This window comes from Saccopteryx leptura, chromosome 9, assembly GCF_036850995.1.
Source record: "Saccopteryx leptura isolate mSacLep1 chromosome 9, mSacLep1_pri_phased_curated, whole genome shotgun sequence".
Taxonomy (NCBI): domain Eukaryota; kingdom Metazoa; phylum Chordata; class Mammalia; order Chiroptera; family Emballonuridae; genus Saccopteryx; species Saccopteryx leptura.
The window spans coordinates 47147050-47166172 of record NC_089511.1 but is presented as its reverse complement, the minus strand read 5'-3'; the positions used below and the strand labels follow the sequence as shown (position 1 = coordinate 47166172).

General features: G+C 38.7%; 1 protein-coding gene across 1 annotated transcript; it reads left to right on the top strand.

Moving 5' to 3' along the window:
* Positions 1–2591: 2591 nt before the first annotated feature.
* On the top strand, positions 2592–11787 carry LOC136380901 (cytochrome P450 2G1). The gene is made up of 9 exons (XM_066349142.1): positions 2592–2803; positions 3291–3453; positions 4750–4899; positions 6546–6706; positions 6954–7130; positions 8016–8157; positions 9979–10166; positions 10271–10412; positions 11223–11787. Exons 1-9 carry the CDS (start codon positions 2624–2626, stop codon positions 11402–11404), a joined length of 1485 nt encoding a protein of 494 aa, XP_066205239.1. The 5' UTR covers positions 2592–2623; the 3' UTR covers positions 11405–11787.
* Positions 11788–19123: the final 7336 nt, after the last annotated feature.

The following is a 19123-nucleotide window of genomic DNA, read 5'->3' as shown; positions in this document are numbered from 1 at the left end:
CAGTCCTTGAGGCTGGGAGACACCTGGTCCCATCTCTTCTGCATCTTGTGTCTGTGCTTTCTTTATGTTTTGTGGTGCCTTCCACTAGGAACTGTTCTTGGCAGAGCTGGTCTCTGCAGCATTCCAAGAATAAATCCCACTTGATCGGGTTGTATGATCCTTTTAATGTACTGATGGGTTCAGTTTGTTAATTTTTTTTTAATTTTTCCATTGACTGAGAGGAGAAAGGAGAGAGAGAGAGAGAGAGAGAGAGAGAGAGAGAAGCATCAACTCATTGTTCCACTTAGTTGTTCCATTCAGTTGTGTATTTATTGCTTCTTGTAAGTGCTCTGACCAGTTATCAGACCCATTACCTTGGTGCACCAGGACAACACTTTATCCATTGAGCCTCCTGGCCAGGGTGGCCTGCTAATATTTTGTTAAAGATTTTTTTGCATCTATGTTTATCAAAAATGATATTAACCTTTATTTAAAGGCTTTCTTTGTCTTTTTTTTTTAAGTCTGAATATAATAGACTTACATATGGTTGTTTTGGTATTTATTCTGTTGGTGTTCTTTGAAACTGGGTCTGTATTTTGGTGTTTGTCATGAGCGGAAGGAAAGAAATTCAGAAGCCTATTCTGACTTCCTATTCTCTAATAGAAGAATGACCCCTGTAGCAGATTCACTTTCTAGAATTTGTTTCATGAGACCCTATAAATTGGTTCTGATTGGGACTGAAAGCAACAGCTCGGCTGGTATCTTCTTGCTCCTGATGCAAACATCCACGAGGAAGTGAAAGGTCATTGAGCCCCTCTCTCTACAACTCCTTATTTTTCTAAAGCTGATCCCCCACTCCCTATGAGAAGAATGCATAAGCCACTGAAAACTTAAAATCATAAAATTGTGGAATTCTCAGAACAACAGATTCTGAGAAACACAGTATCTTAGAAAAACGCTAGCCTAGGGAGGCTGTTTAGATTGATCTTGGAACTATCCCATAAAACAGCTCCCATAACGTGTTCTTAGATGTTGATGTAAGAACGTTCAAACCTGTAAAGAATTTAAAAAAGATTTTATTTGAACCTAACTGATGGCAGTTGTCAGGAAGCAAGACAAAATCTCAAATGCCCCAGATAATGACACTGTTGCATTTTCTAGCATACGTTTGAAATTAAAGAGGGAGCTCTGAGCTAGAAATATTTCAAAGGTCTTTTCAAGCTCTGACTTGATGTGGTTCTAGGCTGGAACACCAAGCTGGAACCTCATAATGAGAAGAGATGTGGAAAAGTCTCCAGGGAGACTTCCTAATATAGATTATGGTATGAAATTACGTATATCACTTCCCAGAAACTGTAGAAAACAACAGATTATTGTGCTTATGTGTCTGGGGTGGGATGGTGACAGGGGCTGGCTGTTCTAAGGATAATTTTTCTCTCCTTTTCTATCTACACCATCATGGATAATTAAAAGACTAGTTCTCAATGGGTTGTAAGTGTGTGTGGATCAGAATGGAAGAAAAGAGAGGCAGTCACTGGAGGAGTCAAAGGAGGCAACCTAAATTTGATTCTTACTCCACAAAAGATGCCCTAACAGGAGATCCAAGATCCAGAAGGTGGTGCTCTGTGAGTAATTCAGTTTCCCCAAATTCCCACCATTTCTGGATACAGGCTGCCTCAGCACAGCCAGCCAAGGCTTACTTCAAAACCTGTGAGTTCCCTAAGAGATTCAATTTCCAAGTCTAAGAATCCAGACACATGAGAAAGGCACTGGATTTTTTTTAATAATATGTATAAATAGGATATAATACTCAGGAATCCTATTTCAGGACAACAAAGATTTACAAATATTTGATACAAAAACTGTTGAAAACCATTTATTTGCATTATTACAGAAAACAATCACTAGGTCATACCTCTATAGTGGTCTTCTCTAGAGATTGAGGTTCAGAGCTGGTCTCTACATCTTAGACTTTGAAAATGAATGTGCGCGTGCGTGCGCACACACACTAGCAAAGTTCCAATAAACCAACACAAGTAATCTTTGATTTTTACTATTTAATATCACCTTAAGTGTAAACAAGAGAACTTGTCAAGTAAAACCCTTTCAATCAAATTATTTCTTTTGCTCTTCTAAATGTTCATCTCACTGTTATTATTATTATTTTTTTAAAACTGACTAATTAGGGTCTGGCAAAGGGAAAAGACTTTCTAAAACAGTTTGGTTACCCCGTTTGACAGATGGGGAAACTTGCTGGGTGAAGAAAAGATGAAGCTGAAATTTGAATCCAGATCTTTGATTCCTAAATGAAGTAGCCTAAAAATGATGTTCAGTGCTGCCCACACCCTACCAAGACATGTTGAACAAGGCGTTGAACTGAGGAAGAACTGAAGGACTAGAAATATGAAGAAAGGGGAAGGTTTCCAGTGGAGTTAGCCAGGTGAATTCAATCTTCCTTTATTCACATTGGAGATTATCCATTATATAACCACCCCCCACACAAAGCAATCTCTTCTCTGATGGTATCCATACCCGGAAAACTTGAATCCCAGGGTGTTCATATTTCTATACCACTGACTTCCCAGAATGTATTTAGGCAGGAGCAGGATCTGATGCCCTGGATACAATCCCTCGACCTAGCACTATGGAGCTGAAAGGGGCTTTCACCATCTTTCTGGCACTCTGCTTGTCTTGTCTGCTCATCCTCCTTGCCTGGAAGAGGATCAACAAGGGAGGAAAGCTGCCCCCAGGTCCCACACCAATACCCTTCCTGGGGAACCTGTTACAAATCCGTACAAATGCCACCTTTCAGTCTTTTATGAAGGTGAGTCTGTCTACCTTCTCTCTTAGAGGTGGAAACTAATTTTATAAACAAATACATGTATCACCTGTTTGGAAAGACAGAATCCAAGCACATTGGACTTACAGTACTTTATATCCTTAAACACAATAACGCATGCAGTCTAGTTATCTTAAAGCTTTAAGACTGAATATCATGAAATCTTAGGATTCTAAAAATTTAATGCTTCAGAGAGAGAAGCATGGATCTTGGGGTTCATCTCATCCAGGTTCATCATTTCATAGATGAGAAAACTAAGGCTTATATGGGGGTGCTGGGGAGTCTTGCTCAGGATCACAAGAATCAAGGCATCTCTGCTTTTTTCTCAGTAGTCCTTCTAAGTCCAGGACTTATCTTTATTTGTTTTTTCCACATTTGTATTCCCTTGAAATCTCCACCTTCTAAAATCCTTGATTGTCTATACTTAGTGCTCCAATCAGTCCCATTTTATTGTGTCTTCCTTCACTCCCAGCTCAGGGAGAAATATGGCCCTGTCTTTACTGTGTACATGGGTCCCCGGCCAGTAGTTATTTTGTGTGGACATGAAGCGGTGAAGGAGGCCCTGGTAGACCGAGCAGATGAGTTCAGTGGTCGAGGAGAATTGGCTTCAATAGAGCGAAACTTCCAAGGTCATGGTAAGTAACAACAACAATAATAGCAATGAAACAAAATGATTATAATGTACTACCTATGTCCCAGGTTCTTTGATATAGTGCACCACATGAATTATTGCATTGAATCCTTTGAAAGAACTATTAATGTCTTACTAATATTGCAAATAAGGAAGCTGAGGGTTAGGTAATATCACACAGTAATTGGCAGAACCATTTTAAACTATCTGACTCTAGAGTGTCTGCTGCATTAATTCTGTTCTATTTTTAGTGGATTAGTTACATTGTGTACCCACTGAAGCCCTCATAACCAACCTTACTTCTTATTTTCCTACACATACATACAGATTCAACCCATAGATTTCTGCCTCCTGGAGTTAAGTAGATACCTTTCCAGCATTACCTATACATCAATCTCTAACTGCCTACACTTTTCAATTCCAAGAAGCCTCATACTTTCCATATTCTTTCCATAATTCACCTATCCCTATATTTTTCCTTCCATTTGTCCATTTTCCACTGATACATTTATCCATCAAAAATTCATTCATTAACTGATTTTCTACAAATATCTTTCTATCCAATTAATCTATACAGCTTCAATTAACTTTCCATTTATCTATGTATCCATCATTACCTCCATCCATTTACCCATCATTCATCCATCTATTAATCTTTCTGTTCATCCTCCATCCATCTCAAACCATCCATAAACCCTTCACTCATCCATTAAATCTTCCTTCTATCCAGGAATGACTGTCATAAACTCTCTTCCTTTCATTAATCCACCAAAATTATTTCATTAAATTTCTAAATACTAATTCACCAATTCATGAACACCTGATAATTTCTAAATGTTTTTAACTAAATGATAACTTTTTGTGTAGGCATATTGATGTACAGGTGTGAACTTTTGTGTACACATATGTGTATGTCTAAAGAATCCAAATGCTATATAGAAAGCAAAAATATTCTTTGCATTCCAAGGTACTCTATATGGCATTCTACCTATACTTCTTTCCACATTCTTATGTATCCATCCCATTCATTCAGTTCCAGGTCTTAATCCTGAAGAAAATTCTCCTTGATCTCCTCAATCATTCCTAATTTGATTCCTATTCTTCCACCTAAGTCCTAGACTGTTTTTGAGGATCCTAAATGTAGGAAACTTTAGGATGCCTATCAAACCTGGGGAATTGGAAGGGGTTTCTCTAAAAGCAGAATCTAGGACTTTCATAATCTGTCCCCATCCTTGTCTAGTAAAAAGTTGGACACAGGAAAGGAGGGGGAAGCAGAGGCCTGACACCGTGATTTTGGCAGGTGTAGCTCTAGCTAATGGAGAACGATGGAGGATTCTCCGACGCTTCTCCCTGACCATTCTTCGGGACTTCGGGATGGGAAAGCGCAGCATCGAGGAGCGGATCCAAGAGGAGGCTGGCTTCTTACTAGAGGAATTACGGAAGACCAAGGGTATGGGGGCCTCAAGGGTGGGGGAAGCTACAAAGTGGGTGTTTGTGGAGAGCTTAGTCATTAGAAGAGAACTGCAGACGATGGCGGAGAGCTCTTGAATGAATGAAAGAGAATTAAAAAGATTAAGAATTTACCAAGGTTTCTAGCCAGATTTCATATTAAAAGTAAACATTAAGAACCCTTAGAGACCACTTGTCCAGAAACTTCAATCAACGGATCTCAGGGAGTTTGTGAGCTCCTGATACCATAATGCGGACTTTGGCAAAAAGTCAGTTTGTGCCTTTTCCTGGGGACAGAATTAAATTGAATTACTTATATAAATATAGATATGTAAATACACACACAATTGTGATAAAAACCACATAACATAAAATTTTACCATCTTAACCATTTCTAGGGATATTTTTCAGTAGTGTTAAGTATATTCACATTGTTATGAAACGAGCTTTAGAAATTTTTCATCTTGAGAGTTTGAAACTTTATACTCATTTCACTTTATTTTTAAAAGAATCCAGTCCCCACTCGAAAATAAAATTTGGAACCACTGAGGTCTAGAGAAAAAAGAAGCAGAGGCTGAGAAAAACAAATGAGTAGTTAAGAGACAAGAATTGTGATAATTTCTCTAAATCAAATATTCCTCACCTAGAGCTCCAGAGATGTTAAATGGTCTACATAAAGGCTTTGAATATCCATGTACCTCCAGAAATTACTTGAAAAATTATATACTTGTGAATATGGGCATTTTTTTTTCTGGTAAAGTCATCCTCAAACCCACTGACCTGACAAACATCCTGTTTTACAGAAGGAGAAGGTGAGGCCAAGGAAACTTTTTCTTAATAGGCCAAATGGAATCATTTATAGATATAGACAGACTCCAGTCATCTATTTTTAAAAAATGTATCACTTACTACAACTCCTTTCCCAAATCTGTGACTCTCCAGCACAAACACAATTAACTACAAATACCAAAAAGTAATGTTTATGCTCCTCTAGCAATTTTTTTCTTTCTTTTCTTTTCTTTTTTTATTTTAATTTTATTTTTTTACAGGGACAGAGAGAGAGAGAGAGTCAGAGAGAGGGATAGATAGGGACAGACAGACAGAAATAGAGAGAGATGAGAAGCATCAATCATCAGTTTTTTTGTTGCGACACTTTAGTTGTTCATTGATTGCTCTCTGATATGTGCCTTGACCGTGGGCCTTCAGCAGACCGAGTAACCCCTTGCTCAAGCCAGCGACCTTGGGTCCAAGCTGGTGAGCTTTTTTTTTTTTTTTTCCTCAAGTCAGATGAGCCTGTGCTCAAGCTGGCGACCTCAGGGTCTCGAACCTGGGTCCTCCGCATCCCAGTCCTACGCTCTATCCACTGCGCCACCGCCTGGTCAGGCAGTTTTGTTTTTGTTTTTAACTATTTAGTGGATGGCAAAAACTGTGTTAAGCATTCTACATGGATAAGTATCTTGACATCTCATGAACCAGTCAAGTGGTTACTAAACCAATTATCATATTAGGAATCCACTCAAAATAAAAAAAATGAAATAATGCACATGTGTTATTAAGCAGGGCAGTCAGAATTCATATCCATGACTAAATGATTCCACATACAATGCTCCTGATTATTGCCTCTAACAGACAATTTCCACCACCCAGGTGCTCCTACCGAACCCACTTTCTTCCTGAGCCGCACTGTTTCCAACGTCATCAGTTCCGTCGTCTTTGGAAGCCGCTTTGACTATGATGACAAGCAGTTCCTGAAGTTGCTGCAGCTGATCAATGAGAGTTTCATTGAGATGAGCACACCCTGGGCACAGGTCTCACCAGCCACCTCTCTGCCCGCCCTCAGTCTCAAATAACTAGTTACCTGCCTATCTTACTTAATACATCCCACAACCCCAGAAGACAAGTATTAATATGCCCTGAGTCTCCAAGAAGCAAATGGACTCACCTAGTTCCCAGAGCCAGTGCTGGATGTTGAGTCCAGCTACCTCCCTTCAGACTTAGCCCAGACTGGCCTTGGGTGCCCATTGCTGACAAATTCTCTTTGCCTATTCCTCACAGCTATATGACATGTATTCTGGAATCATGCAATATTTGCCAGGAAGACACAATCACATCTACTACTTAATAGAGGAGCTCAAGGACTTCATTGCTTCTAGGGTCAAGATCAATGAGGAATCACTTGACTCACAGAATCCTCGAGACTTCATTGACTGTTTCCTCATCAAGATGCACCAGGTACCTCATCCTCTTCTCCCAACCCTTTCCTCCCATCTTCTTAATCTCTAGTGCCTGCAACTTTACACTCACCTGTAGACATGGTAGAGACAAAAAAAATGCAAACACGGTGTAGTTTTATAGATGAGATCCAAAGACTGTAAAGGCATAAACTCTTACACTTTTAAAATAAATTTTGAACCTAAATTTTCAGAATATGGAAACTTAAAACCTTACATCTTTCTAATCACATATGATTATAGCTGCCAGGGACTTACAGCTTTAGAAATGTAGGATGAGTCTTTTGAGTCTTAGAATCTGAGAAGCTTAAACATGTAAAGTTTTTATACTTAAGAGTTTAAAATTTAAACTTAAAAGCATAAAGATGTAGAAATTAGAAGCTTAATACTTTTATCATAGATTCTTTTTTATTTATTCATTTTTTTTAGAGAGGGGGAAGAGAGAGAAAAAGGGGAAAGAGCAGGAAACATCAACTCCCATATGTACCTTGACCGGGCAAGCTAGGGGTTTCAAACTGACCACCTCAGCATTCCAAGTTGATGCTTTATTCACTGCACCACCACAGGTCAGGCCTATCATAGATTCTTAGAACTATATATTTTAATATAAAACAGCAGCACTTGAAAGTTTAAAATTATATGCCCTCATGTCATAGAACAATTTGAATCTAACAAGGCAATCTCTACTTTCTTCTCTTTCCACTCCAGTCCAAGCACACTGTCCTCCTTGCTGTTCCTCTAACATGCGAGGCATACGCTTGAATCAGAACATTTGCTCTGGCTATTTCCTTTCCCAGATACCCACTCGGTTTTCCCATACACAAAGGAAAAAACAAGAAGATAAAGACAGAAAACGGTGAACAGTTCTTATTCCTCTCATTTTCAGGATAAAAATAACCCATACACAGAATTCAACCTGAAGAACTTGGTCCTCACTACTCTCAACCTCTTCTTTGCTGGAACAGAGACTGTGAGCTCTACACTGCGCTATGGATTGCTCCTGCTGATGAAGCATCCTGAAGTGGAGGGTGAGTGTCCACCTGAGCTGCTTACCAGGTGACTCCCACTCTCAACAGGAAAGAAGACAAAACTTTGAAACCTTACAACCCTATGGCCTTAGACTCTTCACACTGTAGAATCTCAGGATATATAATAGAATTGTGAGCTCCAGGCTTGGAAGGCCATTTAATTTACTCTTCTACTTAGTGCCTGTGTTAGTTGCCTATGGCTGCTGTCATCAACTGCCAGAAACTTAGTAGCTTAAAACAACATAACCTTATTATCATTGGGTTCTGGAATTCAGAAATTCAAATAGACTTTCACTGGGTTGAACTGAAGTATAACTTGATTCCTTGCCTTTCCAGGTTCTAGAGCTGTACTCCTTGAATTCCTGAGCTGATGGTATTTTCTTCTTCAAAGCCAGCAGCAAAGATCTTCACATCTCTCTTGATTATGTTGTCACATTTCCTTCCCTACTCTGACCCTACTGCTTTCTTCTTTACAGACAGTTCTAACTATATTTAGAGCCAATCTTGATCATTTTGGATAATCTCCATTTCAACATCCTTAATTTTATTATACCTGTATAGTCCCTTTTGTCATATAAAGTCACATTGACAGTTTTCAGGGATTAGAAAGTGGTTATCTTTTATGGCCATTATGTAGCTGAGTATAATGTCAGAATCAAATAGAATCCATTCCCAATAAACTGAAATTTGGTTTGGTTAAGTATATATTTCCAGTAATAAGGAATCTCATTACTTGCTTAAGAAAAATCCCCAAATGTCACCCCTTTTCCTTCTAATGCAGTTCAAAACAAGCCAACAATTTTTTTTACTATAGACAAAGGGAAAGACTAACTTGTTTCCACTCAAACTCTTTTAGTCTCTTCTTCATTGTCCAAGTTGTCTTTTACTAATCCAAGAATTCAATTATGCAATGGACACTTTCTATATGCTTGGAACTGTCTTAGTTACTTACATACTGGATTTTACGTAAATTTTACAATTATAAGAGCTTGTTAGACCATAACATCTACTTTGAAGAGAGATTCTCAGAAGGCAAAGTCATTTTTCTTAAGGTTTATCATCCAGGAATTGCAAAGAGGAATGACTGCACCAATGTTGTTCTTAATCACTGTCATGTAACAGCTGTCATTTGCCCAGTTCTGACCTAGTTATCTTTTGTGCTCCTTTTCCATCTTGTTGAAACTCTGTGTTTGAAAGCCTAGCTAGGACTAGGACACTGGCCTGCTCATCAGCCTTCCAAAGCTTCTTGCTTTTTTCAAGATAAAGACCACACATCCCAAATGGCATTCAAGGCTCCAGGCTAAGTGCCTCCCAATGATCTGATGAATATTTACCAACCCCACCAATGTGTCAGATGTTATGAATAAAGAGACAAACAAAAACACATGACCTGTTCCTTCAGGGTCCACAGATACTGTATTTTCCCATGTATAAGATGCACACTTTTTTTCAAAAACTTTGGGGTCTAAAAACTGGGTGCATCTTATACAGTGGTTGTAGGTTTTTTTACTTGCATTTCTCACTTTTTCACGCTTGTTTTTGTGCTCATTTTTGAAGACAGTGATTCATCATCAGACACAGATGAGGACAAGCTAATGGATGGGACTTTTGACAGCAATGAGGAGTTGTATGAATTTTATATGAATAAAACTTGAGTTCAATAACTATGTAATACATTTTTTTTTCAAACTTCGGGCCCCAAAATTAAGGTGTGTCTTATACATGGGGGAATACAATATTGAAGATATAAACCCATGGCCCAATCCTGGTCCCTAGAAATATATCCTGTGTCTTTGTCTGTTGTTTTATGGCCCTTTGCAGTGAAGATCCATGAAGAGATTGACCAGGTGATTGGACCACATCGGATACCAAGTGTGGATGATCGAGCCAAGATGCCCTACACAGATGCCGTGATCCATGAGATACAGAGACTGACAGATATTGTACCCATGGGTGTCCCACATAATGTCATTCGGGACACTCATTTCCGAGGCTACCTTCTGCCCAAGGTAGAATGCACTCCTTCTCCCTCCATCACACCCCTCTCTCCTCCTGGTTCCTTACCCCATGTTCCAATACTAATTTCTCCTAACTACTCCTATTTTCATCCCAGGGCACTGATGTGTTTCCCCTGCTTGGCTCTGTCCTTAAAGACCCCAAATACTTCCGCTATCCAGATGCCTTCTATCCCCAGCACTTCTTGGATGAGCGGGGCCGCTTCAAGAAGAATGAAGCCTTTATTCCTTTTTCTTCTGGTAGGTTTTTATGGTCTGAGTCCCCTCCACCCACTCACTGCCAGGAACATACTTTATATGTCCTCCAACCATTGGCTTATATTTGGTTCAGATTTGAAAGGGAAGTTGAGTGCTATTTCAAAGAATCCCAGAATCCCAGAATCATAGACTATTAGAATCCTTGGCTCTTAAAATTAGATAAGTAATAGTACTATATAGAGATCAGCAAACTTTTTCTGCTAAGGACCAAATATAAACTATTTTAGGTTTTCCCAGTTATTTGATCTGTCTGAAATGTGCAGTCTGAATTAGTCCCATACATCATTGTAATTCAAAAATGATCAATTGTTAGGAAAAAAAAATGCAACCCACCATTTAAAAGCAGTGAGACTAATAAGAGAGTTACTTGAGCTCCCTGTCTATACAATGGAGATTAATCTCTTCAAACCATTGGAAGGGTGACTGACACTATTTGAGTGTGTGCTTTTATTTTTTCCCCCCTTACCAGTATCTGGCACCAATTAGGCTTTTGATAAGCATTTAAGAAGTTGAACAGAATGTTCATATTTGAGGTTCCTTTGTAACCATTCCGTCTTGGAATCAGATGGAATCCAAACAATCAGAGAAGTAGCTGCCATGTGTTAAGTGACAGTAACTCTAGGAACCCGCTCAATCTTTAAAATAACCCTATAAAGTGAGTGCTATCATGACCTCAGAGACGATGAGGAAGTAGCTGAGGTTCAGACAGGTTGTGGGGTCAGAAGACTGCCCATGACTCCATCCTCCCAGTGCAAGTGTGACCGACCCTCTTGTCCTCCACTGTGCTCACAGGAAAGCGTATCTGCCTGGGCGAGGCCATGGCCCGCATGGAACTCTTCCTCTACTTGACCTCCATCCTTCAGAACTTCTCCCTACACCCGCTGGTTTCACCTGCTGACATCGATATCACACCCAAAGTCTCAGGCTTTGGCAACATTCCCCCAACTTATGAGCTCTGCCTGGTGGCCCGTTGAGCGCCCCCTACATGCAGAAGAAACCATAGGAGAACAATTATCCCAAGTGTACAAGGACACCTTCCCTCATCTCCCTAAATTCTTTCAATACCCTTAGAGAAGGCACTATTATTTACTATTGTCATGGGCCACAGGTCAGCGAGAGTCACCTGAAAATATAGGCCTGCTTATCTTTTACATGCAGTAGAAAAGCAATGCCCAGTCCAACATTTCAGCAAAAACCTGAAGATTTTTCCTTCACTTAATCTCCTCTGGCTACGTTTACGTCTGTACCAAATTCTTTCTGTAGATTCCATGCTTTTATAGTGTTCCTTTGTCTTTACCCTGATCATGACCAAAATATGAGTCACATTCCTTTTACTTCATTCTCATATCCCCCACCCCCCAAAAAAGGCATCAAAGAGTTCAATACTATTGAGTGTGGCATGTTTATTGTGTATCATTTGTGTAACACCGATAGGCCACAGCAAACAACTTAAAATGCCCTTTTTTCACTACCGTGTGTGTGTGTGTGTGTGTGTGTTAAAGACAAAGAGAGTCAGAGTGAGGGACAGATAGGGATAGACAGACAGGAAGGGAGGGAGATGAGAAGCATTGGTTCTTTGTTGTGGCAACATAGTTGTTCATTGATTGCTTTCTTATATTTGCTTTGACCGGGGAGCTATAGCAGAGCTAGTGACCCCTTGCTCAAGCCAGAAACCTTGGGCTAAAGCCAGCAACCTTGGGTTTCAAGCCAGTGACCTTTGGGCTCAAGCCAGCGACCATGAGGTCATGTCTATGGTTCCACACTCAAGCCAGCGACCCCGCACTCAAGCTGGTGAGTCCACGCTCAAACCAACGACCTTGGGGTTTCGAACCTGGGTCCCCTGCATCCCAGTTTGATGCTCTATTCACTGTACCACTGCCTGGTCAGGCTCCCTACCTTGTTATTAAGTAGCTTTATTTCCAGCTCACCACCAAAGATTTCTCATTGATTGAGCCATACTTACAATATAATACTCCAGCTTCATCTATCTTGCTGGCTCATTATCTCTTCCTCCCCATCATCTAAACCTACTTCCTCCCCATCATCTCTCCTTTTTAAACTTGCTTCCCTGGTTGTTCTTATTATAACTTCCAACTCTAACTACTCTCCAATCCATTTGGAAGAATAGTCAAATTGCTTATAGCTCTGTTATTCCATATCTAAGTTTCACCAACTTGCTCAGTGATGAAAACTTTCCTATATAATTCATTTTATTCAACCAATATTTATTGAATATCCAACATAGGCCAGCACACTCTTCAGTTACTTGGCACACATCAGTGAGTAAATGGACAAGATTCTTGCCCTTGTGGAGCTTACATTGTAGTTGGGAAAATAGATAATTAAAAATAAATATCGTAAATAAACAAATGATATGTTTGAAAAGCAAACCGAGGAAGTGGGTTAGGGAATTCCAGGATTGAAATTTTAAATTGGTGATCATGGGTGGTTTCAAAAGGCAATAATGAGAAAACTGTACAGATTATCTGGAAATGAATGTTCCTGGAAGAATAATAAAAAACAGCAAAGTCTAAGACAGAAGGCTGTGTGTGTATACATGGATCCAAGAGGAGACACAAGTGGCTGGAATGAAGTAAGACAGTCTGTAAGAGTAATGGAGATGAGGGTAGAGAGTTAAAGTGCCAGGCTGAACGGAGACTTGAGTGAGATTCCGGAGGTTCCTTTTGCAGGGGTGGGGGTGGGGCAGAGGTGAGCAGAGGTAACGTTTATTGAGATATTTTAAATGGCTCAATTTAGCTGTTGTATAATAAATACACTGAAGGAGGGGGTGAAACAAAAAAAAAAAGGACCAATTAGAAAGCTACTACATGTTTTTAATCAATACAAAAATAGCTTTGGCTATTTTAAGCAGTAAAGTTTGATGGATACTGGAAAAACAATGACTAGCTCAAAAAAATCAATGGAATGTTAGGCTAAAAATATGAGGAAGAAAAAAAAGAGACAGCACTAGGAGGACATCAGCCAAGGTAATAGCCAGAACCATCAGCTAAGGGCTGCTGCTGCCATTGCCACCCCCCTGCCCACATACACACACAGACACTACACACAGCACACATCGAGGGCCCTGAACACTACTGCCATGGGATTCTTGGCCCATAGCCACTCCTGTGGACAACTTTCTGCTCATATCTGTGTTCTTGTTGTCACCTCCTCAAACAATACTCATATGTAGTTTCAATTAGCCAAGCCATTGTCAGATGTTAATGCCTTAGGTTTCAGTGTGTGCTGGAGAAGAGATTTGTTCCTTCAGTTTCTGCAGTGGGAGGCAAAGACTTTCTACTGATGAAGAGTCACACAATAGGGAATTATCTAAAATTGGAAGAGAGTTTTAAGACTGAGAATGTAATAAACAGCCAATGTCATGATGCATATTATGTGAATTGGGTCCCCTGGAAAGTAGAGACTTAGATGGAGCTAGGAGTGCATAATTTTATTTGGGGTTAATGTGTGTAAAAGACAAAAGAACAAAAATCATATGATCCTATCAATAGATGCAGAAAATGCATTTAATAAAATACAACATCCCTTTATATTTGAAACACTCAATAAAATAGGTATTGAAGAAAAGTACCATGACCTGAACTGTGGTGGTGCAGTGGCTAAAGCCTTGACCTGGAATGCTGAAGTCTCTGGTTCAAAACCCCGGGTTTACCTGATCAAGGAACACATGGGAGTTTTTGCTTCCTGCTCCTCTCCCCTTCTTTCTCTCTCTCTCCTTTCTCCAAAATGAATTTTTTAAAAAATAAATTACCTCAACATAATAAAATTCATATATGACAAATCATAATATCACTAAATGGAGAAAAAAGAAGGCTATTCCTCTAAAATCAGGAACAAGACAAGGCTGTCCACTCTCTCCACCTTTATTCAAAATAGTTCTGAAAGTTTTAGCCAGAGCAGTCAAGCAAGAGAAAGAAATAAAAGACATCCATATAAGGAAGGAAGAAGTTAAGGTAACACTTTTCGAAGATGATATGATCTTGTATATAGAAAACCCCAAAGACTCCAGTAAAAAACTATTAGAAAAAATAAACTAATACAGTAATGTCGCAGGATGCAAAATCAATACACAGAAGTCTACTGCTTTTCTATATGCCAATGATGAAACTTTAGAAAATGAACTGAAAAAAATTCCTTTTACAATTGCAACAACAACAAAAAAAATAAAATATGTAGGAATAAGCTTAACAAAGGATGTGAAGGACCTATATTCTGAAAAATACAATATATTATTGAAAGAAATTTTAAAAAGGAAAACAATGAAATAGGAAAATATTTCATGTTCATGGGTTGGAAGAATCAACATTGTTAAAATGACTATATTACCTAAAGCAATATACAAAAAATATACCCCAAAATCCCAGTGTCATTTTTTAAAGAAATAGGCCCTGGTTGGTTGGTTCAGTGGTAGAGTGTCAGCCTAGCATGTGGATGTCCCAGGTTTGATTCTGGGTCAGGGCACACAGGAGAAGTGCCCATCTGTTTCTCCCCCCTTCCCCTCTTGCTTCTCTCTCTCTTCTCCTCCCCTCCTGCAGCCATGGCTCAATTGGACCAGGTTGGTCCCAGGTGCTGAAGATGGCTTCATGGTCTTCACCTGAGGAGCTAAAAAAAAAAATGGCTCCAGTTGCAACAGAGGAAGGACCCCAGATGGGCAGAGCATTGCCCCCTAGTGGGCTTGCCCAGTGGATTCCAGTCAGAGCACATGCAGGAGTCTGTTGTCTCCCCTCTTCTCACTAAATTAAAAAAAAAAGAAAAAGAAATAGAACAAAAACACCAGATTTGTATGGAACCATAAAAAAGGCCAAATAGCCAAAACAATCCTGAGGATAAAGAATAAAGCCAGAGCTATCACACTACCTGACTTCAAATTACACTATAGAGCCACAATAATTAAACAGCATGGTATTGGCAGAAAGACATACAAATGAATGAACAGAATAGAGAGCCTGGAAATAAAATCACACACACAATGGAGAAAAGAAAGCCTCTTCAATAGATGGGTCTGGGGACATTACAATATAGGGATGGGATGTGTTATAGAACTGTACCCTTGAAACCTATATAATTTTATTAACCAATGTCACCTCAATAAATTCAATTAAAAAAAAAAGAAAGCCTCATGCAAAATAATGAAACTTGACCAGAGTTTGTCCCCCTGCACAAATATTAATTCAAAATGGCTCAAAGACCTAAATGTAAGATTTGAAACAATAAATTATACAAAAGAAAACATAGGCACTAAACTCATGGACCTTGGCTATAAAGAACAATTTATAAATTTGACCTCAACAGCAAGGGAAGTCAAGTCAACAATAAGTGAATGGGACTATATCAAAGAAAAAGTTGCACAGCAAAAGAAACCAACAACAAAACAAAAAGGCAGCCAAACAAATGAAATATGATATCTGCAAGCAACAGTACTGATAGAGTTAATATCCAAAATATATCATATAAAGAACTCACCAAACTCAGCAACAAACAAGCAAACAATCCAATTAAAAAATGGGGTGAGGACCTGAGCGGACACTTCTCCCAAGAGAACATATCAATGACCAACAAATATATTAAAAGATGCTCATCTTCACTAACTATTGGAGAAATGCAAATCAGAACTAAAATGAGATATCATTTCACCCTTGTTAGATTGGATATTATCAACAAGACAGGTAATAACAAGTGTTGGAGAGACTGTGGAGAAAAAGAAACTGTATTCACTGCTGTTGGGAATGCAAATTAGTACAACTATTATGGAAGAAATTATAGTGGTTTCTCAGAAAATTAAGAATAGAACTACCATATGATCCAACATTCCCTTTACTGCGTATCTTCCCCCAAAACTTAATATCACTGGTATGTAGCGACACATGAACCCCCCCTCCCCATATTTATCACAGCATTATTCACAGTGGCCAATACATGGAAACAACCAAAGTGTTCTTTAATAGAGGATTGGATAAAAAAGATGTGGTACATGTATACAAAGGAATACTATTCAGTCATAAGAAATGATGATATATTGCCATTTATGACAGCATGGATGTACTTTAAGAATATTATGCTGAGTAAAATAAGTAAATCATAAAAAGCTAAAAACCATATGATTTCACACATAGGTGAGATATAAAACTGAGACTTATGGGCACAGATAAAAATGAATTGGTTACCAAGTCAAGGGTGTTATGAGGGAGGAAGTGGGATAAAGGGATTAAAGAGGGACAAATATACAATGATGGAAATAGACTTGACTTCGGCTGATGGATATGCAACACAATAAACAGTTCAAATGCTATAGAAACATTTACCTGAAACCTATGTACTCTTACTGATCAGTGTCACCCTGTTAAATTGAATTTTTTAAATAAAATTAAAAATAAAAACTAAACTAGACCACATCCTTACATCATACATAAGAATAAACTAAAAAATGGATAAAGTCTTAAATGTTAGACTGAAAATCATTAAAATCTGAAAAGAAAACATAGGCAATAGACTCTCAAACACTTATTGTAGCAAAAATTTTTTGATATATCTCCTCAGGTAAGGGGAACAAAACAAAGGGAAAAATAAAGACATGGGAATACATCTATTTAAATAGTATTTTCACTGCAAAGGAAACCATCAACAAAATGAAAAGACAGCCCACAGACTGGGAGAACATATTCAACAATGATATATCTGATAAAGGGTTAATATAAAAAATTTATAAATAACTTCTAAAACTCAACACCAAGAAGGTAAACAATACAATTTAAAAATGCTATAGAAATGTTTACCTGAAACCTATGCACTCTTATTCATCAGTGTCACCCTGTTAAATTTAATTTTCTAAATAAAAATTTAAAAAATTGGTATAGACTCTGAATAGACATTTTTCCAGAGAAGACATACAGATGACCAATATAAATATGAAAAACTGTTCAATGTCACTAATCATTAGAGAAATGCAAGTTAAAACCACAATGAAATATCACCTCACCTCTGTCAGAATGGCTGGCATTCATTAATCAACAAACAAGTGTTAGTGAGAATGCAGAGAAAAGGGAACCTTTGTGTGCTGTTGATGGGAATGTGGATCGGTGCACCCACTGTGGAAAACAGTAAGAGTAACTTCAAAAATTTAAAAATGGAACTGCCTTATGACTCAGCAATTCCACTTTTGAAAATATAGCTGAAGAAAACCAAAACACTAATTTGAAAAAGATATGCACCCCATGTTCCTTGCAGCATTATAAACCTTTATAAAATGTGGATATTAACCTCTTACAGATGTATTAGTGAATATATTCTCCCATGCAGTGGGTTGTCTTTATTTTGTTAATAGTGTCTTTTGCTGTGCAAAAGCTTTTTAGTTTGATGTAGACCCATTTGTTTATTTTGTCATTTATTTCAGTTGCCTGAGGATATATATCGGCAAAACTATTGCTATGAGACATGTTTAAGATCTACTGCTTATGTTTCCTCCAAGATTTTTATGGTTTTGCAATATACATTTAAGTCTTTTATCCATTTTGAGTTTATTTTTATGAATGGTGTAAGTTGGTGGTCTAGTTTTATTTTTTTGTACCTGTCCATATTTCCCAACACCATTTATTAAAGAGACAGTCTTTACTACATTGTATATTCTTGCCTAAATTGACCATAAAGCATGGGTTTATTTCTGGATTCTCTGTTCTGTTCTATTGATCTATATGCTGTTCTTATGCCAGCACCAGGCTGTTTTGATTATATTGGCCTTGTAGTATAACTTGATATCAGGAAATGTGATACCTCTCACTTTGTTCTTCATTGTCAAGATTGCTAAGGCCATTCAGGTTCTTTTATGGTTCCATATAAATTTTTGAAATATTTGCTCTATATCTGTAAAGTATGCCATTGGTATGTTAGTAAGAAATGCATTGAATCTTTGGGTAGTATGAACATTTTAATGATGTTTATATTTCCTATCTGTGAACATGGTATATTCTTCCACTTGCTTGTATCTTTCTTGATTTCTTTTTTTTAATGTCTTATAATTTTTTGAGTACCAATCTTTTACTTCCTTGGCTAAATTTATTCCTAGGTATTTATTTATTTATTATTTTGTCACAATAGTAAATCACATTTTTTCTTGAGTTTTTCTTTCTGGCAGTTTATTATTGGTGCATAAAAATGCCACTGACCCTGATCAGGTGGTGGCGCAATGGATAGAGCATTCCTGACTGGAATGCTAAGGACACTGGTTTTGTTTTTTTTGTTTTTTTGTATTTTTCCGAAGCTGGAAACGGGGAGAGACAGTCAGACAGACTCCCGCATGCGCCCGACCGGGATCTACCTGGCACGCCCACCAGGGGGCGATGCTCTGCCCACCAGGGGGTGATGCTCTGCCCCTCTGGGTCGTCGCTCTGTTGCGACCAGAGCCACTCTAGCGCCTGGGGCAGAGGCCAAGGAGCCATCCCCAGTGCCCGGGCCATCTTTGCTCCAATGGAGCCTCGCTGCGGGAGGGGAAGAGAGAGACAGAGAGGAAGGAGAGGGGGAGGGGTGGAGAAGCAGATAGGTGCGTCTCCTATGTGCCCTGGCTGGGAATCGAACCCGGGACTTCTGCATGCCAGGCCGACGCTCTACCACTGAGGACACAGGTTTGAAACTTGAGGTCGCAGCTTGAGTGTGGGCTCATCTGGATTGAACAGGGGCTC